The sequence below is a fragment of the Cryptomeria japonica genome, chromosome 3 (genome assembly GCF_030272615.1).
Source record: "Cryptomeria japonica chromosome 3, Sugi_1.0, whole genome shotgun sequence".
In the NCBI taxonomy this organism is placed as follows: domain Eukaryota; kingdom Viridiplantae; phylum Streptophyta; class Pinopsida; order Cupressales; family Cupressaceae; genus Cryptomeria; species Cryptomeria japonica.
This window is the reverse complement of record NC_081407.1, coordinates 150805035-150832217: the sequence shown is the minus strand read 5'-3', so window position 1 is coordinate 150832217 and position 27183 is coordinate 150805035. Positions and strand designations below refer to the sequence as shown.

General features: G+C 40.3%; 2 protein-coding genes across 2 annotated transcripts in view; both read right to left on the bottom strand.

The window, feature by feature from the left end:
- LOC131874583 (uncharacterized) overlaps positions 1-27183 on the bottom strand; it is a 95158-nt gene that overhangs the window by 49832 nt on the left and 18143 nt on the right. The window lies entirely within an intron of this gene.
- Positions 13938-15203, bottom strand: LOC131067791 (uncharacterized). The gene is made up of 2 exons (XM_058002947.2): positions 14509-15203; positions 13938-14378 (listed from the first exon to the last, which is right to left on the bottom strand). The coding sequence occupies exons 1-2, from the start codon at positions 15130-15132 to the stop codon at positions 14010-14012; spliced, it is 993 nt and encodes a 330-aa protein (XP_057858930.2). The 5' UTR covers positions 15133-15203; the 3' UTR covers positions 13938-14009.

Sequence of the window (27183 nt, the reverse complement as noted above, 5' to 3'; positions counted from 1 at the left end):
AAAACAGATTTCAAAACTCTCCTTTAGCACAAAGTAGTTCATCTATTCCGTTTGAAATTGAGGATAGCCACACCGAAACTGACGAGGAATTTATTTTTGAAACCAACATGGGAGACCTGGATAACAATAGGGACTTATTGGCTGCATTAATCAGAAGTCAGCAAGATATGCAAGATAATGTTAACAGAATGTCCAACTTGATGACCCAATTTATGGCTAATAATATAAATCAGCACCAAAATAATGGAAGACAGAATAATCAACATCAAAATAATGGGGGAAACAATGGGGGTAGAGATGAACAGTCTGTCAATAATCAGCCAGAAAGAACAAGAACAACTAGACCTTTTATGCCTACATTTACTGCTAGAAACCGGCAGCCTGAAAATGAACGTACAATAAGAGAAATACAGGAAGAAATACATCAGGATTGGTTAGGTTATGGAGAAGAATTCAGATCAACAATGACTTTTAGAGAATATTTAGATGTCAGAATGAAACATAGGCCAAGAGGACAGCGAGGAAACAACAGTGAATTACAAAGGAAAATTGGGAAAATGTCCATTCCTTATTTTGATGGAACAGGTAAAACAACTACTTGGGTATGGGTGCAAAAATTAGACACATACTTCCAATTAAACCCTATGTTGGAAGAGGAGGCAATTAAATATGCTGCATTACATCTTGACAATGTAGCACATGAATGGTGGCATCATGGGCAAATAACCTTGGGTCATAATTTGATAGGTACTTATGTTGAGTTCACTGAGAAACTTATTGATAGGTTTGATTCTAAAGATCCTGAATTACATCTTAAGGATTTGACTCAGCTTAAGCAAACTGGAACTGTTGAGCAATATATTTTTGAATTTGAAAAATTGGCAGTCTTAGTTACTGAAATTTCAGAAAGACACAAAATTGTAATATTTATAGATGGATTGTCTGATTCCCTCAAAGGTTGGGTTAAGTCCTTAAACCCTCTTACCTTACAAACAGCTGTCAGAAGAGCAAGAGAATTAGAACCATCTTCAAAAGGAAACATTTTTAATAAAGGACCACTCCTAAACCAGAAAAAGACAAACAACCTTTCAATAAAGATAATTTCCCTAAAAACAGGTTAGATAAAGAAGAAAGGGAAGAGCTCAGAAGGAAAAAACTATGTTTCAGTTGTAGGGAAGCATGACAGCTTGGACATAGATGTTTAGGGAAGGGAAAAATTCACTATATTGAGGTTATGTCTGACAGTGAGGATGAAGAGAATGTTGATCCTAACATAGAACAAGCATCACAGAACACAGAGTCAGAAACGGTTACTAAACAAGGAGGAGTAATAGCATCTATGACAGGAACTCCCCATTATAATATTTTCAGAGTTAGAGGAGTTTTGAATGGACAGCGTGTGATTGTTATGCTTGATAGTGGTTCTACACATAATTTTATAGATGCAGCACTTGTGGAAAGACGTGGTTTACAGACTGAAAAACATGTGGGATTTGATGTTAGGGTGGAACTAATTTATCTAGCACTCATAAAGTCCCTAAATTGAATATTACTCTTGGCAATTACACTGTTACGGATGATTTTTATGTGATTGATTTGGCTGACACTAATGTTGTCTTGGGTATACAGTGGATGGAAACTTTAGATGAATATACCCAAAGTTTTCAAAGATTGGAATTTTCTTTTAAAATTGATGATAAGAAGGTAGTCCTTCGTGGTATGTCTAACAGTGGTCCCAGGATCGTTAGTGCTAAAAGAATGGAAGCTATTTTCAGACATGGAGATATGGCATGGTCAGCACAATGTTTAATCTCCAACAAGGTATCAGGGTTTGAATCTAAATCTTATCAAGATGATTTGTTAAAAGTATTAGATTCACATCATTTGGTTTTTAGTGATATTCCTCCAGGAGTCCCACTTGACAGAGGATTTGAACATACTATTGAATTAGAAGTAGGTGCTAAACCAGTTATCACTACTCCTTATAGACACCCTAAAACATTCAGGGATGAAATAGAAAAAGCAATTAAGGAATTATTCAATATGGGGCATATCAGACCTAGTTCTAGTCCTTTTGCATCATCTGTAGTGTTGGTAAAAAAAAGGATGGAACTCTTCGTATGTGTATTGATTACAGAGCACTTAACAAGAAAACAATCAAAAACGGGTATCCAATTCCTCGAATTGATGAATTGTTAGATGAATTGCATGGTGTTGTTTATTTTTCTAAAATTGATTTGAGATCTGGGTATCATCAAATTAAGTTAAGAGAACAAGATATTCATAAAACTGCTTTTCGCTGTCATTATGGTGTTGTTTATTTTTCTAAAATTGATTTGAGATCCGGATATCATCAAATTAAGTTAAGAAAACAAGATATTCATAAAACTACTTTTCGCTGTCATTATGGTCATTATGAATTCTTGGTTATGCCGTTTGGTCTAACAAATGCTCCGACAACATTTCAGTCCTGTATGAATCATATCTTTAACAAACAGTTAAGGAAATTTTTCCTAGTGTTCTTTGATGATATATTGATTTATAGCAAAACTTGGGAAGAGCATTTGAAACATATTGATATAGTTCTTGGTATTATGGAATCGCAATCACTGTATGCAAAGGCTTCTAAATGTGAATTTGGAATGATTGAAATCTTCTATTTAGGGCATATGATCAGTGCAACAGGGGTACAGGTGCATCAAGAAAAGATAAGAGCCATTTTGGATTGGCCACCACCACGGAATCTTGCAGAATTAAGGGGATTCTTTGGATTATGCAATTATTACAGAAGGTTTGTCAGAGTTTTTTCACAGCTAGGGGTACAGTTGACAGATCTTACCAAAAAGGGGGCATTCCATTGGACAAAGGAGGCACAACAAGCTTTTGAGAAACTGAAAGAGGTAATGAGCTCTTGTCCAGTACTTGCACTCCCAGATTTTAATAACCTTTTTGTCTTGGAATGTGATGCATCTGGTGAGGGAATAGGAGCAGTTTTAATGCAAAATAAACATCCTATAGCATATGAAAGCAGGAAACTTAATAATCTAGAGAGATTGTATTCTATCTATGACAAAGAAATGTTGGCAATCATGCACGCATTGGCAAAATTTAGGCAATATTTGGTTGGTGGCAAATTTGTAGTAAAAATTGACCATAACAGTTTGAGATATTTCTTGGGACAGAAAGACTTGAATGACAGGCAGCAAAAATGGATGAGTAAGATCCAAGCTTATGATTTCAAAATTGAATATGTAAAAGGTAAAAACAATGTTGTTGCAGATGCACTATCCAGAAGACCTGAAATAAATGCATTATTTGTAATAACAGTTGATTGGAAATCTTTATTGCTGGTGGAATATTCTAAGAATTCTTTTGCTTATGATTTGTTGGATGGTAATACACGAGATGATAAATATAAGGTTGTAAATGATATTATCTATTACAAAGACAAAATTTATTTGATTCCAGGATCGAAGTTGAAAGAGAAAATCCTCCAATCAGTGCACGATGTTCCTTTAGCAGGGCATCCGAGCTACTTCAAAAGTTACCGGCAGATAAGAGAAAGATTCACGTGGAAAGGACTAAAGAATGATGTCCTTCGCTATGTCAAAGAATGCATCACTTGTCAACAAAATAAAGCAGAGCATACTTATCCTGCGGGTCTATTGCAGCCTTTGCCTATACCGGAATAGAAGTGGGAAAGTATATCTATGGATTTCATTCCAAGCTTACCACGATCTCAAGGTAAAGATTGCATTTTTGTCGTGGTTGATAGATTAACTAAATTTGCACATTTCTTATCTATCACTACAAAATTCACAGTTGCCCAACTTGCAGAACTATTCTTTCGAGAGGTGTTCCGTCTATATGGTTTACCAAAAAATATCATCAGTGACCGTGATAGCAGATTTTTGAGTATATTTTGGGGGGAAACTTTTCAGATTGACAAGTACCGAGTTAAATCACAGCACAAGTTACCACCCACAAACCGATGGACAGACAAAAATAGTAAACAAGTGGATTGAGGGATACCTTCCCAATTATGTGTCTGGTCATCAGAAAGCATGGGTTCGTTGGCTATATTTGGGTGAATACTGCTATAACACTACATACCATATATCTATCGGCATGACTCCTTTCAAAGCATTATATGGATATGATGCACTATCTTTCATTGACCTTGCTTTCGATCAGAGTAATGTGCCCAAATCTCGTGATATACTCCAGGAATGCCAAGATACAATGAAAGCACTTAAGGAAATTTTGCAATGTGCACAGAATCAACATAAAATGTATGCCGATAAAAAGCATGTGGAGCATCACTTTGAGATAGGAGATTTGGTGTATCTCAGACTACAACCCTATAGGCAGTCATCTCTCAAGCGTAGTGGGGCTGAGAAATTGAAGCCTCAGTTTTATGGGCCATACCAGGTGATTCAGAAAGTTGGCGTAGTGGCATATGAATTGGATTTACCTGAAGGAAGCAGAATACATAATGTATTCCATGTATCTTGTCTCAAAAAAGCTTTGGGTCAGCAGGTGACAATATCAGAGAACCTACCACCACTGAATGAAGAAGGGAAATTAGAGATGATACCCGAAGTGATTTTGGAAACTCGAGACCGGCATTTGCGGAATAGGACAATTAGGGAATACCTCATTAAATGGTAGAATTTACCATTGGATGATGCTACTTGGGAAAATGACCAGGTTCTTCAATATCCTGGTTTGCGGTTGCTTGTGGGCAAGCAACATTGGGCAGGGGAGACTGTAATGTTCCCCAAATAAATAAATAAACCATGAAAATAACAATGACATAATATTAATTATTTTTTATATTAATATTCTAATTTGAGGATTAATATAAATAATTAATATTGTTAACTTATTTTGTTAACGCATTATGAATAACGGTAGTTCATAAAACTACTTCGACGGTGAATAAAATGGCATGGCGTAAGCTTTTGAGGTATGCTTGGAGAAGAAGAATCGAAACTGGTGTAGGGGTGATTACACACCGCAAAGCACTTAAGCCTTTCGTCAGCCATTGGTTGGCTTACTGGTCTCGTGGTATGGAGAAGTGACAACATAACAGGTGCAGAGTGTTGTCCGTGGAAGGTTCGGTATACGTAGCGGATATGAGTGAGCATACACGCAGAGTTAACCAAGCTATCGCGAGGGGATTGGAACCGCAGTAAATGTATTACCCTTCCATGTAAGAGGGTTCCGCACAACATCGCCTCCATGTCTAGCAACCTGAAACGGGTTGAAGGTTGAAACAAAAGTTCCACAGTGGGGTGTCGCACTGACATCGCCGCCATGTCACGGGAATCTCCGCAGTGTCGTATCGTGGCAATGGAACCACGCGGGAGTTGGAGCAAATTGGAGGGGGCATCGTGACTGAGAAGATAGCATTTTGGATACTGTAAAACTCAGTAAATGCGACTGGATAGTAGTCATTTTCAGGTAAACTCAAGGGAGGTTCCGCATGTTCTTGGAGTTATCTATTTCGTGTTGGTGGTACGTGAAGTTCTGCAACAGCGATCACAGTTATGCCATCAGGTGCACCACAATTAATACTTCTCTTCCTTGCTTTTGTTTACGGAATGTTTAATGTCTGAGAATTAAAATTGCCCACATCTGCTATATACTCAATATGAGTTAGGATATTGTGTGTTTAATATACAAGGAAGATCCCAAAATTAAAGTTGTATGAAACTTTCATTATCACTGGTTGTGCTGTAAGAATCCGTTTAATATTGAACAAGTTCCTGTTAGGGAATTTTACATCAATCGTTTGATGTGATAATGCTAGAATCACAAGGGTACTTACGTTGAGTACTTGGATGTTTGAATAATGTTGGAACTTGATCATCTGATATTGCAAAATCTTTTTAGGCTTTCTCTCCTAAGCTAACTTGAATTGAAAAAAAAGGATAAAAGAAGAAGGGCTTAGGAAGACTAATCTACTCCTCGGAATGTAAGGGACAATGAATGATTGGGTAAAACTCAACTAAGCTCTGCTTCGCCATCAACAAACAACTCCACAAAGCTAGTGCAATATTCTAAGGTAAATTCATGTATGTTCAAATTACTAACATCAACATCAATACCATCAAGGCAATGCATACCAATGGACGAGCAATAATTAAGTTATGTTCAATTCTAATTCCAGTTGACCACACAAGGCAAACTTACAATTAGCAAGAAGCTAATGGTATGGATAAACGATTTCACCATTAATCATTCACAATTCCTTTCATTCATCTAATCAACATGAAAGAAAATAAGAATTAGAAACCATGCAACTTGTTGAACAACACATTTCCCCATATCTTCAATTAAAAGAGTATATTCATTTACAAGCCTTAACAACAATTTCTTCCTCTCCTAATCTACTCTAGTCCTAACTTCTAACGATCTAACTACTATCTTCTACTCTCCTACTGCTCACTATTAACCTCCTCAAATGAGAGAGTTGAGCCTTATATAGACTTCTCATTACAATGAATGGCTCAGATTGATTCAAGATCAATGGCCAAGATTACAGGACAAAACCCTAATTCGGAAATGTTCCAACCACCATTAAATTGGCCAATGAGAGATGAGGGTAGGTAAGATAAATAATATTTGATGTAGCGCCACATGCCACGTATTCTTTCATTGAATGAATGCTGACTTGGTACCCTTTGATTGAACGAATGGTGACTAGGATGTCACCTCAACTTGCATTATAGATTTAATCAATTTGCCTTTGATTGAGCCTTATATAGACTTCTCATTACAATGAATGGCTCAGATTGATTCAAGATCAATAGCCAAGATTACAGGACAAAACCCTAAATCAGAAATGTTCCAACCACCATTACATTGGCCAATGAGAGATGAGGGTAGGTAAGATAAATAATATTTGATGTAGCGCCACATGCCACCTATTCTCTAATTGAATGAATGCTGACTTGGTACCCTTTGATTGAACGAATGGTGACTAGGATGTCACCTCAACTTGCATTATAGATTTAATAAATTTGCCTTGAACATTCTTCATGATGTTTGGAATTCCTTGTGATACTTTGCATTTCATCCTTATTTTAGGGAGTTCCTTGAACTATTTCCTCCTTAATGTTCTCGGACTTTGAGATCCCTTGATGTAGTCCCTAATTCCATAATGTGGAATCCCCTTGCGCTCATATCTTGGATTTGTCTTTCCTCACATTTGTTCACCATCACAGTGAAGTCTTCTCTGTGTTTGATCTAATCCACATCCTTGCCTTTGAAATATTTGTATTGAAATCCTCTTCCAATCCTTGAAATGTTCATCTTCCTCATCGAAATATATCTTTGTCAACTCTCCTCCCTGCCTTGGGCAATCCTCTTTCACATCAAGCCTCGATCATCATGCATCCCTTCCTTCTAGCAAACTTGCAAAGCAAACAATCATTGAATCAAACACCAATAGGATAAACATTATTTCAATCTTGGTGGAAAATCGATCATCATAGGGGCAAATCAATTCCCAAAACATTTGCATTATCTTTGCCCATTCCTTCACTTGAAGGAAATTTGATGCCAATAGGGACTATTTTGTCATTGATCTTCATTTGAATTGATTTGTCCCTTCCTTTGTAATTCTGGCCTCAAGTGGAAATCTAACCTTCATCGGGACTCATTGTCCTTGAAAACTTTGTGTTGATCTGATCACCATTTGATGGAGTGGAAATTTGAACCCCATCAGGACACTTCAATGTTCCTCACTCTGTCCCCACAAATAATTTTCCAAAATTAATTAAGGCTCTGATTTTAAATAGTTTTCAGACCTGTAAGCTCATAAAAAATAAAAAATTGAACATTAGGTAAACACAAATTTTGGAAAATACAAGAGATTTGATCAAAATCTGGAAAATTTGTCCTTAAAAAACCTGATTTTCAGACTTCGGATAAGTCTAATTGCAATAAATAAGTTTGAAAACACCCTTGTAAACTCAGAAAATGGCGTGTTTGATCCAATCTCAAGTCTGGTTTTTGAGTATAAAGTCTAAGGACACCCCTGAAAATTGTTGATTTAGGCGCTGGAAAATTGTCTCAGATTTTCTTTTCTGAGCACCAAGTCTAAATATGCACTCTGTAGGTCTGAAAATGTATGATTTCAGTCTCTATGATGTTCTAGGTCTGAATTCTGAGTTAGGAGGTCTGAATATACTCGGAAAAGGGTGTATGTAAGTCTGATTTTTTTTATTCCTAGGTCTGAATACATCTTCCAAGGTCTGAAAATGGCCTCCAAAAGTCTGAAGACACTCTGGAAATGATGGAAACCAGTGGCTAGAAGCGGTCACAGCCATGTCATACATTTGCACTTGAATTATTTTGTCATCCAAAGCTCAAAAATGGCCACGCCTGGGCAGTATTATGCGACTGGAAACGTTGTTTCAGTCTGAAGACAACTTTGCAAATGATACTTCAGACCTGCACCAGCAATGGTGTCCAACAAAAATGCCTTCAATTCACCAAAATGATGTTCAATCGCTATCCACAAATGGTGGTTGGAAATGAAGTTTCAGACTGAGAATGCCGCTGGGAATGGAGTTACAGATCAAGACCAGCATCTACGCCCTTCCAATGATACCACAAATACCTCCAGCCATGGTGCCCAATCTGAATCCAAACAAAGTAGCACCCCTTCCAGCAATGGTGTCACACATAAATGAGCCCAAAATCATCCTAAGTGTGGTGCAATCCGTCACAAATGCGATCACTGTTCTTCCTCCAATGGTGGCGCCAAGCATAAAATCGCTGCAAATCAACAATGGCACCCTCCCAAATCTACATAAGCTTGGAGTTCTTCTCCAAAAAGAATGGCGCCAAATGACACAAAAACAAAAATCGCTTAGCAATGGCCTCCAATCTGCCTTCAATCAAGGCAAATATAATAATATTATGATGCTGGTTGGGCATACTTATTCATGTTTTTGCCTTGACAATTCACCACACAAGCAATGTGGGATAAAAAAACTTGCTTTATAACACCCTAGTGGAAAATCTATTTGCCTTGGAATAACAGATTTGTCATTAAATGATTGTTGTTGATTATTACATAATTGTAACAAGGCAGAAATAATTTAATTTGAGCACACTTGTCATTAACATCTTTCACTTGCATTAAATTTTGGCCACTTGGGGAAAATCGAACCTTATTGGGATAAAAATTTGCATTAAATTTTATGATAACTCATCACATAAGGCCATTGGGGAAAAATGTAGGCCATCAGGACACATAAAAGTTCATCATTTCTCTCGCCTTTGTCAAAAATCTCATTTGGGGGAAAATCGATCCCCATCTGGACACAAAAATTTCATTCATTTCATCAACTTTGTCCATAAGTCAAGCTCTAAGGAAAAACGACCCTCATTTGTCAAAATTCACCAAACATGCCTCCAGGGGAAATTTGAACTTCATCTAGACAACAAATTCACATTAAAACTTCATTAATTCATCCAAGGGAAAAATGCACTTCATCGAGACAAGTCAATTTTGTCCACACTTAGCTTCGCATCCTTTGTTTTCCATCCTTTGGGAAATTCGAACATCATCGGGACAACTTGTAGCACTCAACTTAGTCATTTTACCTCTGGTGGGAAAACATGGTCCATCAGGACAATTGTGGTGGAAAATTTTGATGCATCGGGATTTTCCCCAAAAAGTCAGTCCATCAGGGGAAAAACGCACCTCATCGGGACTGAAACCATTTTATCATTAAAATCAACCTTTTTCCCCAAAATATGCAATGGAAAATCATGCTTCGTCAGGACAAAGTCCATTTATGCCTTCAAAACTCAATGGAAAAATGTACTCCTTTGGGACAACTCATTTTTAGGCCTTAATTTCATGGGGAAAAAACGTTTCCATTGGGACTGTGATGATTTTCACACTAAACATGCCCAAACTTATCAAATTTTATCGCTCTACATCAGGACTTTCATCATTTTAACTAGATTTGAGTGGGGGAAAACAAAGATTCATTGGGATTTTGTGCAATTTTGGCCTGTTTTACCTCCTAGGAGTGGAAAAACGACTCCTATAGGGACTATTGGAGTTGAGGAAAAATCAACTCTACAGCTCCCAAAAATCACCTGCATGCAAACCTGCCATAGAAAGAGAGAAGCAAAAAAGCTATGGAGGCCAGAATTCAGAGATCCAAAAAAGAGGAGTCATATTGATTGTGCAACAAGAATGCAATTCAATAATTATAGTTGTTATGAAAAATACAAAGAGAGAATCCTTATAAGAGGATACTCGAAACCCTAAAGGTGAAAACCCTAAAGAATTATAAGATTCCTAAGTTTAGCTTAAGCATAGAGTATAATAGACTAATAATTAAATAAATAATTATTAGCTAATAAAAGATAACTCTAATAGGGACTTTTAGCACCTGCACATAAAATTCACACCAATTTGCAACACTTAAATACATTTTACGCTCACTTTTCAAGGCAAAATTGAAGCTCGACACTTAGCAAGAATAAACTGACAATCCAAGGCAACTTGACACTTAGGATCATTTAACATTCTTAACACCCTTATACATTTTGACATGTCACCCTCTCATAAGCAAAGGCTAAAAATAGGAAACTAGGCAAAACATCCACCCTAACAAGCAAAAAGTGGGGGTCCCCATTTGCAATGGGGCGATGTGTGAAAACGTCACAACAGGACCAATAAATGATTCTTCAAAACTTGTAAATCTTTAGGTCCTTTCTCAAATTCAAAGTAACTTTGCTCAACATATAGCAAAGTTTCTGATTTATCTTCAATTGCAGGAGTAGCATGATTTTCAAAATCAGCTAACTCTTTAATATTTTTCTTGCAGATTTTTTGAATTGAAGGCTTGTCAACAATATGCTCAACCAATAAATCATCAAGAGACTCCATTGCTTGCTCCCTCTTTGAATTTTAGTATCAAATCACTTGGATTTCATGGTCTTATGAATAGATGATTTTAGTCTAGAAATCACACCTAATTGTGATTTCTTCACCCATTCATTTTCATGCTGATTAGAATCATGTATCGATAACAAACCAAAATAAGCTCTTTTATCAAGAACACTCCCGTCAAAGGATTCTATCCCAAAGTCAACCTGCTACACTATTGGCATGGGGAATTCCCACTCACACTCTGAAGTTCTGAACTGGAGAGATTGATGTGCTCTTCATTAATTGTTGTTTTGAAAATTTCATCTTGTTGAAAATCATCATGCTCTTCTTCTGGAAATTTGGGAACGGCAATCTGCCAATCTCCTTGTTTAGCAACATTCTCCTCAACATTGGAGAAGTTCATGCCTTCCTCTGTCTTCGTTGTTTCTTTAAAAAAATCAGCACCTTCCTTTTGACAACTCAAACACTCATGCTAGCTTGGTCAATGCCAAAACAAGCTATATGATAACATGAATGCAATGCAAGCAACTGGCAGAATGTCTAAACTTCACTCAGACCAAAATGATCGATAATACTAGCTTGTTCAATGCCAAAACAGGCTGAATGATAAGCTATAATGATTGGTGGTATACTGTCCAATTCACAAAATGAAATGCATATAAGAGGATAGCATTTGGGGTTTACAAGATTATCATGAAATGCATTACAAAATAACATTATATGAGATATACTAATATAAATCTCATATAATTTTTTTATTATAAAATCAGTCTGATGCAATAACATAAATTATTCTGCAAGGTTGAAAATGAACAAAAAATATCATACCCAAAATGTGTATCCACCAACCTTGCTAAAATATGACATTGAAGTTGAAGCAAGAGGCTAGAAAGTGTCGTTACAACTATGTACTATCCAAAATGAGACTGATATAATTTGAAAACAATCTGCAAACACGACTGTAAGTTGATCCAATAAAACCCCAAATTGAAGGAAACTCAAAAAACTGAAATAACAGCTAATAAGGCACTCCAAACTACCTCAACCAACACACCAACACAGTATAACTGAACAATATTAAGCTGCAGAAAGGAATTCAGACATGTACAGGTTTGATATAAAGCTGGAAAGAAAGTACTACACCACAGAAAATCTCCAATAACATCAAACCCCAACTCCCTAACAAGTGGGAGCATCTACACTCCTCAAAAAAAATCATAAACTAACCCCCGAAACATGAAAATCAATGAATATTAGACTGGGATAGTACTCAGATTAATTGCAGGTTTGAAAGACAGTATTAATGCTGCTAATACAATAGGTACAAATGTCATATGACTCTTAGAAATCACCAAAGTCCACCTTATTTCTGCTTGGTTTCAAGAAGAAATTCAATCACTTGACAAGCCCACGAACTTCTTAAATCTGCATCATAAATCCTTGCATGGCAAAAAAGAACATGTCAAAACACATCAAAAATCTCCATCGAAACAGCAGCTAGAAATCAAACTCAACTTTGCAGCACAGTTGTGACTTTAGGATGTAATTGCCAAATCCAACTAGGAGGGTTTTTGTCTCTGAAACTGGTATTCCAAGAGGGTTTTTGTCCTTGTGAAATATGAGAACTCAGGTCTCACTCAGAGCAAATAACAAATAAGAAAACGATCACTCTTTTGTGTCTACAACTCCTTTTATAGGCACTTTTAGGGCAACTAAAATAATTTCACTTTTATTTTACTTTTCCCCTCAATAATAAAAATAAAGTGACCTTTCAAACAACCTTATAATCACCACTTTGTACCCCATGCCTGGTATTATTACTTTTGACCCTCTTTTAAAAACACTTTATGTTGGCCACCCTTTTTAAAAATAAATAAATAAGTTGTCTTTATAATATAAAGTCACCTTAAGACAACTTAAATTATTTATTTAATTACTTTTATCCGCACATCTCAAGGTCTTAGAAAAGTCGGTGCTCTCCTAAGATGTTGGCAATCTCCAAGAAGTATGGAATGCTCCCTCAAAGTTGGATTTGCACTAAAAAAAAAACCATCGTATTCATCTTGACTCTTGGAACATTCTACCATTGTCAGAAAACTATTTCGATAAAGCTGATGCTCTCCAAGAATATTGAAACTTTCCAAGAATGTTGAAATGGACAGGAAAAGATACATTACAAAGTGGCAAAAGAAGAGCATCAAAGGATGGCATCCTGTGTTAAATGTTTGAGTTCCAATTTTAACCTGTTGCTACTACCTCAGATAGGATTTTAACATACTTATAAGATTAAACAAATATTGAATTCAATAGAGCAACAATCTTTCAGCATAAAAATTAGAAGCTGAATTTGATACAGCAGTAGATTTTTATTGTGACATAGGTCAAGTTTCATGATGCAAAATTTTTTGTAGCTTGACAATATGCCTGTTCTTTGGGGAAAAAAATCATACCTAGAAACCTGTTAGAGTAGGTATAGAGATTGCGACTCTTATGAATGCGGTGCATTTTTATTCTGTTAAAATTAAAAAGGACAATGTACCATTTAATTCTGTTAGAACTAAACTTAAAGTGAATGAGGTGCATTTTAATTCTGTAAACTTTCTTAACATGGATGGATTGAAATTTCTTGCCTAGAACCCCATTAACTAGTCATAAAATTCATGTTTTCCAATCCATTACATGTTTCTGGCTATAAATCCAAGATGAAAAAACGGTCCAGCATGCACACAAAGAATCTAAGTTACCGGTTCGGGTTCGGGCACCGGTTCGAGTTCGAAGAACCCGGTACGCCGGTACGACAAAATTTTGAAAAGGGGTTTGGGTTCATTTGGGTTCGTTAGTACAAAAACATGTAAATTTTTTATATATATATATATATATATATATATTTATGAAGCCTATAAGCATGAATTAAAATTTGCATGTCAAATAGCATCATATAAACAACAAAACAAACATAAACTTGTAATTATAGCATCATGATCATACCATAATAGCATCATATACATCAAGTTTAATATCAAAATGACAAAATATTCAAGTATCATTGTTTCAACTTTCAACAATATAAACTTAAAGTTTAATCATCAAATGGATCATCTAATTCATCCTCCTCCTCCTCCTCCTCCTCCTCCTCCTCATTGACATTGACATTAGATGAGCCAATGCCACTTGCACTTGCACTATAAGTTGGCTCAATTTCCGAGTCATCAAGTGTCAATGCAAGAAGTTGAGAAGCAGGAGCATCCAAATCAGTATGCTCTGGCTCTATATCCCACATCTTTGTTTCCCCTTGTGTGTAGTCATGTTGTTTGTGTGAAAGAAGACGTAGGTTGGAAAGCACATATACTAAATTCTCCACTCTTTTTGATAGCAGCCTATTGCGCTTTACTGAGTGGATGAAACAGTATGTGCTCCAATTTCTTTCTGAAGCAGATGAACTAGCAACCTATGAAGACAAAGTAAACAATTAAAGTTATACATTAATAAAAATAAAATTACTAGCAACCTATGAAGACAAAGTAAACTATAAATAAACTAAAACTTGTAAATTTAAAATTTTAATTAATTAAACTTACTTGTGATAAAACTTTTATAGCGAGGGGTTGTAGGTGTTGGAAGCATGTGCCATGGAAGTACCACCAGCTATGAGCATCCTTCTTGGATCTATGACGAAGTGCATCAACACTTAGACCATTCCCATTTGCGAATTCTATGAACTCATTTGTAACAACATCTCGCAAATCATCATCGGGATATAGTCTAAGAAATGCTGCCTTGTACCCATCAGATACTTCTAGATCTCTCCATGGTGGAATCCTTCCTGGTTTATCAAAAAACTGATTGCTATAGTACTTAGGTGTCAAGGCATAGGCAAGAAGGTGCAAAGGAGTGGTCATCTTATTCCACCTTTCTACAATAATTACTTCCAGTTCTTTGAAGAATTTCTCCTGAGGATCATTCTCTTTTTCATTTATAGTGACCTTTATTTTTTCAAGCATTGAGTCAATGCCATCATAAATCTCACCTATGCAAGGCCTATCCATGTCTGTATAGCGAATCATGCTCATGATGGGCTCAGTGATACTTAGGAGATATGTAACAAGATCCCACCATTTCTCATTCAATATTCTATCCCTAATTTTTTCTGCCCTCTCAATGCTACTTTGCTTCCATACAACCCAATTGGTGCTGATCACCATATTGCATAGTGCCACTCTAACTTTCACAAGTCGTCTTAAGACGATTGTGTTTGATGCAAAACGGGTCTCAGCAACCTATAACACAAATTAATGTCAAATGATTAAAAAATAAAGCCAAACTTTAAAGAAGAATACACAATATAGCTTACACAATGATATTATGGACATTGAAAATTTAAAAAAATCAGAAAATGTAAAATTAAATTACTATTTCACTTACCTTCAATAGCTCCAAATTCGAATAGGTTCTAAAAATCCCTTGAGACATGTGGTGGTTTGTGATGAACATCTGGATGTCCTCAGCCTCTGCATACACATCTCTAATCCATTTTATTTTTTGCCCAATCCTTTGTAGCATAAGATTGAGTGAATGTACCGCACAAGGTGTCTAAAAGATGTGATCATAGCGTTGCTCAACCAACAAACCAACAGCTCTACAATTTTTTGCATTGTCCGTTATGACTTGGACAACATTGCGGGGTCCCACAGACTCAATGGCAGAGATGAGAATTTCTGCAATAAATTGGCCATATTTTATTTGGCCCTCACAATCCACAGCTCTCAAAAACATTGCCCCTTTAGGGGACACCGCTATGACATTGATCAAGGGACGGTTTTTAGCATCTTTCCACCCATCTGAAAAAATTGTTACACCTGTCTCAACCCATGAATCCCTTATGGGTTTCAATGCATCTTCAACCCTCTTCACCTCTTTCTCCAATAATGTTCCACGTACCTTCTCATAACCGGGGCCCTTATACCCTCTTGGTGCCTCATTAACACTTTTTATCATTTGCTTCCAATATGGGGAGCGAACAACATTGAATGACAACCCATTTGCATAAATGCACCTTACTATATCTTGGTCAGCATTGTCTCTATTCTCATTTTGGAATGTGGTTTCTAAAGGCCCCTTTGTTCTTTTACGTGTCAAGGGTGGTTCACTTTGAGGTTCATTTGTGGGAAAGAAGGGGTGGTCTTCTACTACAATACTGGGATTAGAAGGGCCTTGCATTCCCTTTGTTTTCTTTGATGCGGTTTGGTTCAATCGATGGGCTTCCCTCTCTTCTGCCGCTTCATGCTCCCTAATATATTTCATCACTGTCTCATCTGGTATAGGTTTACCATTTTTTCTAGGGCATTTTTTGATGCCTCTTCCTTTTATTCCACACAAATGGCCTACCACCCGATAATATGAACTATTACGTTCAATATCACATCCATGGCATTTCCAACGGAATCCCCCACCTCCCGGAAATTGTTTTATAATGTCCACATATTTCCATAAGGGAGAATTTGGATCATTTCTTTGTTTTGCAATTATTTGTTCATTGCCAATGGAGGAAGATGTAGATGCCATTCTAGTTCCGATGGCAAGAAATAATATAAACATATTCAAAAACAAAAACTAAATAATGAAAAAAAATTCAAGTTTCATGTTTGACAATTTGTGAAACAAAAATAGTTGGAAAAAAATGTTTAAAAACCTACCTCTTGTAGCCAATGGAAGCTTGAAAATGTATGGAAATGATGCTGCAACACTTGTTGAAGCTTCAAAAATCAGTCATCAACTCCTCCTCTTTGATCTTGGAAGCCAAATTTTGTTCACCCTTTCTTCAACCTGCTCTCATAAAACTTTTGTTTGCAACACAAATGAGGTGAAATGAATCAATAAAATGTTTTAGAAGCCAATTTTAGGTTATAACTTTCACTTTTTACAAGGCGGAATTGAAAAAAAAAAAAAATTGCATTGTTTTTGACTTTACGGGCTGCCCAGCTGCCCGGGTTCGACTAGGTCCGCGCGGGTTCGACTGGGTTCGACCACTCTGGGTTTTTCGAACCCTAGTCGAACCTAGTTCGAACCGGACCCGTACCACGGACTCGGTCGAACCCAAACCCGTACCAGGGGGACCTAGAGGCGAACCCGGTAACCTAGCAAAGAATCATAAAAAGAATCTTATCTATGGTTGTGCATCAAGTTCAGCTGCATCATGGTCATAACTAGTTATCAAGAGTGTAATCCATGTCAATCACATGAAGACCTAGCCTGTGAAAATGCATCATACACGAATGCATGAATCATTAACTCTGCCTGCACAGACTCTATATGCAGATTAGAAAATGAATGAAGGAATAACTGACCGTTACATCAATTTGCAGCATGCCTGCGTGCTGAAAAGTCCGGCGAACCCGGTAACCTAGCAAAGAATCATAAAAAGAAACTTATCTATGGTTGTGCATCAAGTTCAGCTGCATCATGGTCATGACTAGTTATCAAGAGTGTAATCCATGTCAATCACATGAAGACCTAGCTTGTGAAAATGCATCATACACGAATGCATGAATAATTAACTCTGCCTGCACAGACTCTATATGCAGATTAGAAAATGAATGAAGGAATAACTGACTGTTACATCAATTTGCAGCATGCCTGCGTGCTGAAAAGTCCAGATATAAAAAGAAGCGTTATCATAATACATAACCCCTACCAACTTGACCTTCATGGTAACAGGCTATAATGCACCAAGCTTAGATGTCTAGAACCCTTTATGTAGTGAAAGTAGTGAGTACAGAGAGAAGAGTTACCTGTTGGATAGCTAGTTGCCACCATCAGAGGAGGCTCTCCTTGTAATGCTTGACTATCCATACAAATTCCAATGAAAAAGGGTAGTATAATCTCTGCAAGAAATGCTAGACTTAACCATTGGACTTCCTTAGTTGAATTGGAATGCGTTGAATGCATTTTGAGTAAGGAGAAGCAGTGTTGCCGGGAATAATCATTATGTTATGTTGTCATATTATGTTTATGTTGTCGTCGGTAATAATGAGTTACGACAGTCAGTTAGTTAGTCGTCCCGAAGGGCAGTTGGACGCAACGGTTGGTCGCACCCCTTCGGGTATTATATATTGTGTACCTTTCCTTTCTAGTATCATCAGGATAGTCGTATCTGGGTTTAATGTTATAAGCACTTGATGTACATGGACTGTTGAATTAATACAGAAACTGGCTCTTTAATATATTTCCGTTATGTTCTGTGCATTTGCTTTCTGCGTTTAATCATTTATCGTAAGTGGCAAACATTTGGCGTTGTTGCCTAGACATATCGGGAAAGGAAGGAGCGGATGGCGCACGGACACGATGGGCCTACTCGTTGGTGAGATTAACCCAGAGGCCGACGATGCGCAAACAAAGCTCTACGATGGAGAAGACACTGCAACGAGAGAATTCTCAATCCTGCTTCAGGTGGCCATTGAGACCTATGTCCGAAGGGAGGCCACAGAGGCTGACGTCCCAACAAGTGCAGTGTGGACCGCACTGGAAGTTAGCCCCACAGCGAATCGGTTGATGAACCACCTCCCCCGGTTGCTTGCACAAGCATCACTGGCACAACGAACTCGCCTGGAGGAGATTGCCCGTGAGAAGCGACGCCAACAAGTCTTCCAACAGTACGAAGAAAACAGCCGTCGCTGGGAAGCGAAGCGTGATGGCACGAGGCCAAGGGGAAATTGAACACTGAACCTCCAGGAGGAATAAAGAATATTCTATACTATAATAATGGTGTCGTACTACTGACACAAATTGTATCCGATGAGATGAATTAATAAAGAAGTGTTCTATTTTCATGTGTTGTTGCTATTTATGGGGATGTACGGGAATTAATGCCCAACCTATTAAACAAAGATAGAAATAAGAAAGCACAAACGGAGGAGTGGGAGGCCGCATAGAGGACCTTGATTCTGGAACAACAAGTAGAACATAGACGAAGGCTAAGGCAACTTGCCGAAGGACAACCTGCTGAAGGGTTTTGCCCGAAGGGAACCAAGGAGGTGTCACGGAGGGTGCAGAAGCCGAGGAAAATTTCTACGCACCACTAGAACACCGTAGGGTGAGAAGCCACGAAGAGTTTTTGGAGGAAACAAGGTTACGAAGGAATCTGGTCGAAGAGACCCGAGATCAGTTCAGGAACTTATCCCTTACGCCGTGAAGTGAGGACCACCAAAGGGAGCCAGCAGCGGACGCAGGTGAGAACGGGGGTGAGGGCAACCGTACGACCGTAGGTGCAGAGGAGCCGCAAACACACGGCAGACAAAACACTGTACCCTCAGTCACTCAAGCAAGAAACACCATCGACGCAGGAGGGAGTGGAGTGGGTGCACGACATACACAGCCACCTCCGAGGACACGACCCCCATTAATGGCCAATAGGCAGAAGCTGCCAAAATTCACGGGCGACGGGAAGGAGGATCCTGTCAGGCACTGCAGAACCTGCGAAACCATATGGGCGGCCAATGGTGTCACGGACCAGGACAAATGGACGACGCAATTCCCAACAACATTACGGGGAGTTGCCATCGACTGGTACTCGGATATTGACAAAACTACAGTGGCCACATGGGACACGCTGCGGAAAGCCTTCGAGAAGGAGTTCCGCCTACTCCGGGATGACAATGAAATAGTGGCAGAGATATACAACACTAAACAAGGACAAAAGGAATCAGTTTGTGCCTACGGAAGGCTCCTGAAGGAGCTAATTGGGAAAATGGAGAGTCAACCGGCTGACAGACTCAAGAAGAGGTGGTTCGTAGAAGGCCTAAAACCCAGTTTGAAGAGGAAAATGAAAATAGTCCCTCCTTCATCATACGATGACGCATACAACAGGGCTATGGACTTGGAAAGTGAATACAAAACGTCCAAGAAAAAGGGGAAGTCCTCTAAGGAAAATGATTCTTCCTCTGATGAGAGTGGTAACGAGGGGTCGAAAAAGAAAGTGACGGCCTTGTAGAGGGACATGGAGCGCATGATGAGGGAATTTAAAGCGATGAAAGGCTCTACTAGCCGGACCGAAGGAGAAGTGTGGTGCACGGAGTGCAAGGAGGAAGGACATACGAAGGGTACATGCTCGAAGAAGGCCTTTTGCGAAATTTGCCAAGTAATGGGACACTCCATCAAGGAGTGCCCATATGATATGAAGGCCCGAAGTACACAAGTGCTATTCACTGAGCACGCCACAACATCCGCACCAGTGGGTAGGGCCCAACAAACCAACACAATGGCATCATCTCGAGGTTACTGAAACAACAGACGCGGCAGTGGAAGGAATAACAACAATAACAATAACTGAAGCTGTGTCCAGTATGACGCCAAGGGCCGGCCAATGATCCAATGTAGGGCCTGCAATCAGTGGGGGCACTTCGCCTGTGATTGCACGAAGGAAGCCACCCCTCAGCACCTCTGCCGATGGTGTGGGCCAGGCGACCATGAGGACGCAAATTGCCCTAAGCCAAGAGTAAACCTTTTGAACATAGAACCTACGAAGGTAGAAGTGTTGGCAATCACAAGAACCTATGAAGGCAGAAGTGTTGGCAATCACAAGAGCACAGGCCAAAAAGTCTGCATACCCAGATCCTCGCACGGAGACCGAGAGAGTGTAGGAAGCAAGAGACGAGATCACAAAGGAAATGGCCGCACAAGGACAAAATAGCCACGAGGCTGCAAGCCCATCATGGACGAGGGGAGAAGAGAGAATCTTACGGCAAATATTGCAATTGGAGGTACCCGTGAAGATTCAAGACCTCGTTGAAACCATGTCGTAGTTGAAAACAGCTATCTTAAACTTCGTACCCACACAAGTGAAAACAAGAGAGGTCCTAAGCCCCACTGTCGACCCCGTGTTGAGGGAGGTCGTAAGCCCCACGGTCGACCCCATGTTGTTGGTAGTCAACAGCGGACGCCAACCGACGGTGGTAGAAATGGGCATCCTCGGGACTACCTTGACGGACAATATTGTGGACGGAGGGTCAGGAGTAAATGTGCTCCCAGAAGCGACATGGAAAAAACTGGGAAAGCCTATGTTGTGCCCCCCCACGTTCAACCTACTAGGGTGTAATGTCCCCAACTCCGCAATCTAAAGAGACATATAAACAGTGGATTTCAACAATTTATTTTGAGTATGAATAATTTACTTATAGTGTAATTAGCCAAATTCGTTTAAAGTCACTTATTATCAATAAGTCAATTCCCATATTTAATTCCTAAGGAGATTGAGAGGATTAGCTACCATAGGATGCCCGTAGCGCTTATCAGGCCCATGGGCGGTACACTCCCCCTTGGCCCTACTGTCAGAAGCCCTTTGTCAACTGCAGTGGGTGGCCTACCTGGCAGAGGCCTAGTTCCTGCTATCCCTGTTGCCTAATTCCTCATCTACCTCACTGGGTTTGGATATGCAATTGCTTTATTCATAATCTTGGTAGTAACTCATATCATACCTATTAGCCCTTAATTGCATAATGTTGTTTATTCCTTAATTAGGAGTTGTAGGTTTATTTGCTAATTGATTGTATATAGAGGTTCATTCATATACTTGAATACCCTTATGGTTTATATATAAATATTATGTAATCATAGTAATTCCCATTGTATTATCCTCAATTTATATATGGTTGTAATCTGACTACATCTATATATACAAAATGCCTAATTTAATGTCTATATGTATTCATACATTTGTTTAGTATTTAATTTCCTATCTTTTATGCCTGAGTTTCCTTTTATTTATTAAATTCTACTGCAGAATGAATATTTAGCGGGTCATAGTTCTTACCTGGTTCTTTTGCTATTATCCCGCGCTAACTCCTCGTCCGTCTCTCCGTGCCCTTCCTCCCTTTCGGCTCGCATCCTTATACCCGTGGGGGAGGTGCTTGGAGTGGATACCTCCATGGGACGTGACTGCTTGTGGTGAGTGGTGGTGACTGCTCCCTGTTCCAGCCGCTACCCTCCTGGACGCCTTTGTTAATAGATGCCGCCGTTTCCATGATGCGCCCCTCTTTAGTATACGTTTTAATCATAAACTTGTTAATATAATTACTTTTAGATTATGTGCGATAGAATTCCATTTATATCGTATGGTGCTTTAGGAGATTATTTCCATAATACTTTATAAAGTATTCCTTGGGTGATTGAAATCTAACATCGTAGTTTTATGTTTGTTTAATTATATATTATATGATAAATATAATGTTATATTAATATGATAATTTATTTTGTTTTGCGTTGTATTATATTATGTGTTAATATATTATGATAAAGCTCATTTAATATTTAACATTAATTAATTAAAAATATGATCAATATATATATTAAAAAAATAAGGAGTCATCACTAATTAGGTTACAATAATATTGAAAAATGGAAATGTTTTATTACAAAAAATGTGGGATCATGACATAGGGGCAGATCAACATGAGATTAAACCCCTCAGTACCCTCATGGGCCAGCGGGTGATGATTGGCACGCAGCCATTCGTGCTGGATTTTGTAGTGCTTCCACTAAAGCAGAAAGGATATGACGCCATTCTCGGGCGTGGGTGGCTCATTGCAGCAAAAGCAAACCATAACTGGAAGCAGAATACTCTTTCCTTGGAAAACGTGGGGAGGAAGTACGTGATTGATCTCCGTACGCAGATGGTGAGTGAGGAGTTAGCGTCCTCCTCCGACTCGGAATCTGAGGGAGACCAGTTGGGGGAGGGTGGAGACGGACGCGGCATGGACCCCAGTGACGAAGGGGTGTTAGAACTGGAAGCATGCTCGAGGGATGACGAGGACTCCTTGAATGGCCTCTTCCACTGGCAAATGGGAGATTATGAATTACTTACACCCTCATGCAATCTATTGAGCATCGAGGAAGAACCAGATATATTTCCCCTAGAGTATGGAGAGTACAAGGAAGGGGAGGCCTCGGTGAATGAGACGTTGGCACACCAGTTCCCGAAGGGGGAGCCTATTAAATATCAAGAAGCCAATTTGAAGGAGACAAATCTTGGGGGGACGAGTGACCCCAAGATCATCCTTGTTGGAGATGACTGGAATCCAGTGCTGAAGGCCGCAGCCTTCAAAAATTTCCTTGAATACAAGGATGATTTTGCATGGACGTACAAGGACCTAAAGGGCGTGCCCCCAGAGCTATGTGTACACCGCATAACGTTGGTACCAGGAGCCCAACCGGTAAGGAAGCGTCCTTACCGTATGAACAAAAATTATGCTGCACAGGTGAATGACGAAATTGAGCGGATGTTGGAAGCAGGCATAATCTTCAAAGTGCAAACAAGCGAATGGGTGTCTCCCATTGTGATTTCCCTCAAGAAAGAGGCCAATCAGATCCGGATCTGTGTAGACTTCCGGTGTCTGAACGTTGTCACTATTAAAGACCCGTTTCCCATACCCTTCACCAACAACATCGTCGAAGAAGTGGCTGGGCACGAAATCTCTTCTTTCATGGATGGGTTCTCTGGGTACAACCAGATATCCATTGTCGAGGAGGATAAGTTGAAAATGACCTTTGTGGTGGAGGACGGTGTGTATGCATACAACCGAATGCCCTTCGGTCTATGTAATGCACCCGCAACCTTTCAACGCATCATCTTGCACATCTTCGACAAGATGTCCGTAGGGAACTTCAAAGCCTTCCAAGACGATTGGTCTATTTACAAAGGACATGACATCCACCTAAAAGCCCTCGAGGAGTGCCTGGAGAGATGTCGAAGGGTACGGTTGGCCCTTAATCCGAAGAAATGTAGATTCATGGTACCACAGGGAAGATTGCTTGGGCACATTGTGTGTAAAGAAGGATTGAAAACGGACCCTGACAAGATTCGAGTCATAGTAGAAATGGAACCTCCTACGAACGTCACCAGGGTAAAGTCCTTCCTTGGTCATATAGGGTACTACAGGAGGTTCATCAAGAACTTCGCTGAGGTGTCCCACCCTTTGGATAGTTTGACACAGAAAGGGGAGCCATACATCTGGACAAAGCTACAGAGCAATGCATTTGAAGAGCTGAAGACGAGATTGATGGGAGCACCCATACTGGCATACTCGAACTGGGATAAGGAATTCCATGTTCACGTGGATGCCTCAAATTATGCCATCGGGGCTACATTAGCCAAGGTAGGAGGACACGGGTTGGACCATCCCGTTTATTTTGCGAGCAGGTTGCTCTCGAAGGCTGAAAAGAACTACAGTACCACAGAACACGAAGCCCTCGGCATGGTCTATGTCGTACAGAAATTTCGTCATTACCTACTCGCTACACCATTCACATTTTACGTAGACCACCAGGCACTCATGTACTTGGTAAACAAGCCTATTATCCAAGGGAGGATAAGCCATTGGTTGTTGCTACTACAGGAGTTCACATTTACAATTGTGGTAAAACCGGGGCGAAGCCATGTCATAGCTGATCAGCTATCCCGGATTAGGTCGGGGGAACCTCCGGAGGGAGTAAACGATGATTTCCCGGATGCGCAATTTTTCCAAATAGTCGTACTCTCCTTCGTGGTACAAGAAGATTGGAGAGTACCTGTCAACGTCCCGATTTCCGGAGGATATGCCCCCAAAGGAACGAAGAAAGCTAGTACTAAGGAGCAGGACCTTTTCACTGATCAATGGCTTACTCTACAAAATGGGCCCAAACTAGGTACTAAGGCGTTGTGTCATGGAGGAAGAAGTGGTGAGTGTATTAAGGGGGGCACACGAAGGACCCGCAGGTGGACATATGGGCCCAGACACTACGGCCCGCAAGGTGCTTCCGACAAAACTGTGGTGGCCAACAGTACATCAAGACACCAGGGAGTGGGTCGTGGGGTGCGACACTTGCCAACGGGCGGGCAAACCTTTGAAGCGGGACTTCATGCCCCTCAACCCTTTGCACGCACAGGAACTCTTCGAACGATGGGGACTCGACTTTGTAGGGCCTCTTAAGGCTAGCCACACACGACGGTGTCGTTACATTGTGGTCGCGACAGAATACTTGACGAAGTGGGTGGAGGTGAGGGCTCTTCCGGATAACTCCGCAGTAAGCATGGCTAAATTTATCTATGAACAAATAATTACGCAATATGGCATACCTATTCAGTTGACCAGTGACCGAGGGGACCACTTTGTGAACCATGTCATACGGCTGTTGACCACAGAGTTTAAGATTTTTCACTCATTATCGAGCCCGTACTACCCACGTGCGAATGGGCAGGCCGAGGCCACGAATAAAATATTGGTGTCGGTAATCTACAAGTCCTGCGGAGTAGAAAAGGAAGACTGGGAAGAGAAGTTACCCTCCGTATTATGGGCCTATAGAACGACTTACAAGGTGACCACCGGTCAAACTCCATTTCAACTGATGTACGGTCAGGAAGCTATGGTGCCCATCGAATTTATGGTACCGAGTCTCCGAATAGCAATTGAAAATAGACTCGAAGACATAGAAAGCCTGCGAGAGAGGCTTTACCACTTGAACAAACTGGACGAGCGTCGAATGGTGGCGCAATGGGCCACGGAGGACACACAAACCAGAAGAAAAGTATGGCACGACAAGCATTTAAAATGGGTAAAATTCACCTTGGGACAGCTGGTTTTGAAATACAACGGGAAAAACGAGATCAAACCAGGGAAGTTTAAGGTGAGATGGCTAGGACCCTTCCGAATTCGCGAAGTCGGGGCCATCTTGCTGACAACGTTGGACAGAAAACAAGTGCCCGAGGCTGTGAACGGCTCCAAATTGAAACCGTACCGCGAATAACAGCTGCACCAGCGGCCTCAGGGACAAACATAATTGAAAAAAGAAAATATATATATATATATATATATTAAAGAAAAAAAAGAAAAGAAAAAAAAAAACGGTGGCAAAGTATAAAGAGACGCCACCCAGCAAAGCCCGCACAAACACACCCACTAGCATGCAGCACAAACACCAACGCCCACCAGCACGCAACACAAAACACGCCGCCCACTAGCAGCACACAAAGCCACACATAGCTGTAGGCCCTCAGCAAAGAGAAAGGAGACAAACTACCCACAACCATTGCCGTAGAGAAGGGGAAGTGGTGTAACAGTTTTACGGGTAGCCATATCTCAGCTGGCAGATTAAGGAGGCAACCTATAGGGAATGCATTCAGCGGGCAAACGACATTGGCGAGCAAAGTTGCAGACAGACATGGACAAGACCACGAGGGTTTTACCATCGGGCGTTCAAGTTGCAGGAGGCACCAATACAAGCACCAGCGCCAGCAAACAGAAACACAGGCCAAGGATAGCCACAGCCACGAGAAAGGTTACAACCAACACGATTGTGTTCGAGGGTGTGAATGGAGCCGAGTGCCGCAAGTGGTGGCAAGAGAATGCTATCGATCACGAAGTGAAAAAGCATTTACAGCGAGCAGGAGTTCATTGGGCTATCCAGATGCTAGTTTTTCCCATAAAGAAATTTGAGGTACCGCTGCGAATGATGGTCGACGTATTTGACGCCACCTCCAGAACGAGCACGTTCGACTACGACAACCATAGGCTAAGGGTTTCCTTCACAGCAGCAGATTTTATGAGGGTATTTGGCATACCAGGCCGCAATGGGAAGTAGAGTTGAAGGCTAAGAAAATGAATAAGGACACGAAGGAACACTGGGTGAAGATGGTCTCCCGCAACCTTACACCAGCTGAACTGGCCTCTGTGACCAGCGCCACAAAAAATAGGGGAATGAAGAAGTCATTTGTAGCCGAAGGGCCATGGCGCTGTATCATGGATGTAGTGAAGAGCCGACTCACCGGGTCCAGCCGAGCATCAGATATCGCCCTACCTCAAATTATTTGGATGAATGGACTTATGAATGGGGTGCAGTACGATTGGGCTACAGTACTTGCAGACAGGATGTGTGAGTTCATGACTCTACACCACCGCACCTTCTACATGCCGCACTATGCCATTGGGTTGTTCTTGGAGGCTATGCGTTCCCAGCTGCCGGAAGACGAAGTAGACATCAAACCGGAAGGTAGTCTGGCACCAGGGGAGCCACCCATCTTCTATTGGCGACATATGGATGTAGGGCTCACACCTACGGCAAGGCAGAAGAGGCGAACGCAGGATGTGTCCGAGTCCGACGACTTTGACAGCGGGCGGGAAGACACCTCAGAAGCCTCGAGTGGCTCAGATGGAGATAGTGGGGCAAGCTTAATCGAGGCCGTACCAGCCTCCACACCCCCACCCCAAGTCTTGTTCGCCACACCCATG

Bases quoted from the DNA above. Each gene is read 5' to 3' on its own strand.
- LOC131067791 (XM_058002947.2), bottom strand. From the start codon at position 15,132: ATGGTGATCAGCACCAATTGGGTTGTATGGAAGCAAAGTAGCATTGAG. The intron at 14,379-14,508 runs GTAAGTTTAATT...TTGTCTTCATAG, and splicing joins CTATAAAAGTTTTATCACAA to GTTGCTAGTTCATCTGCTTC.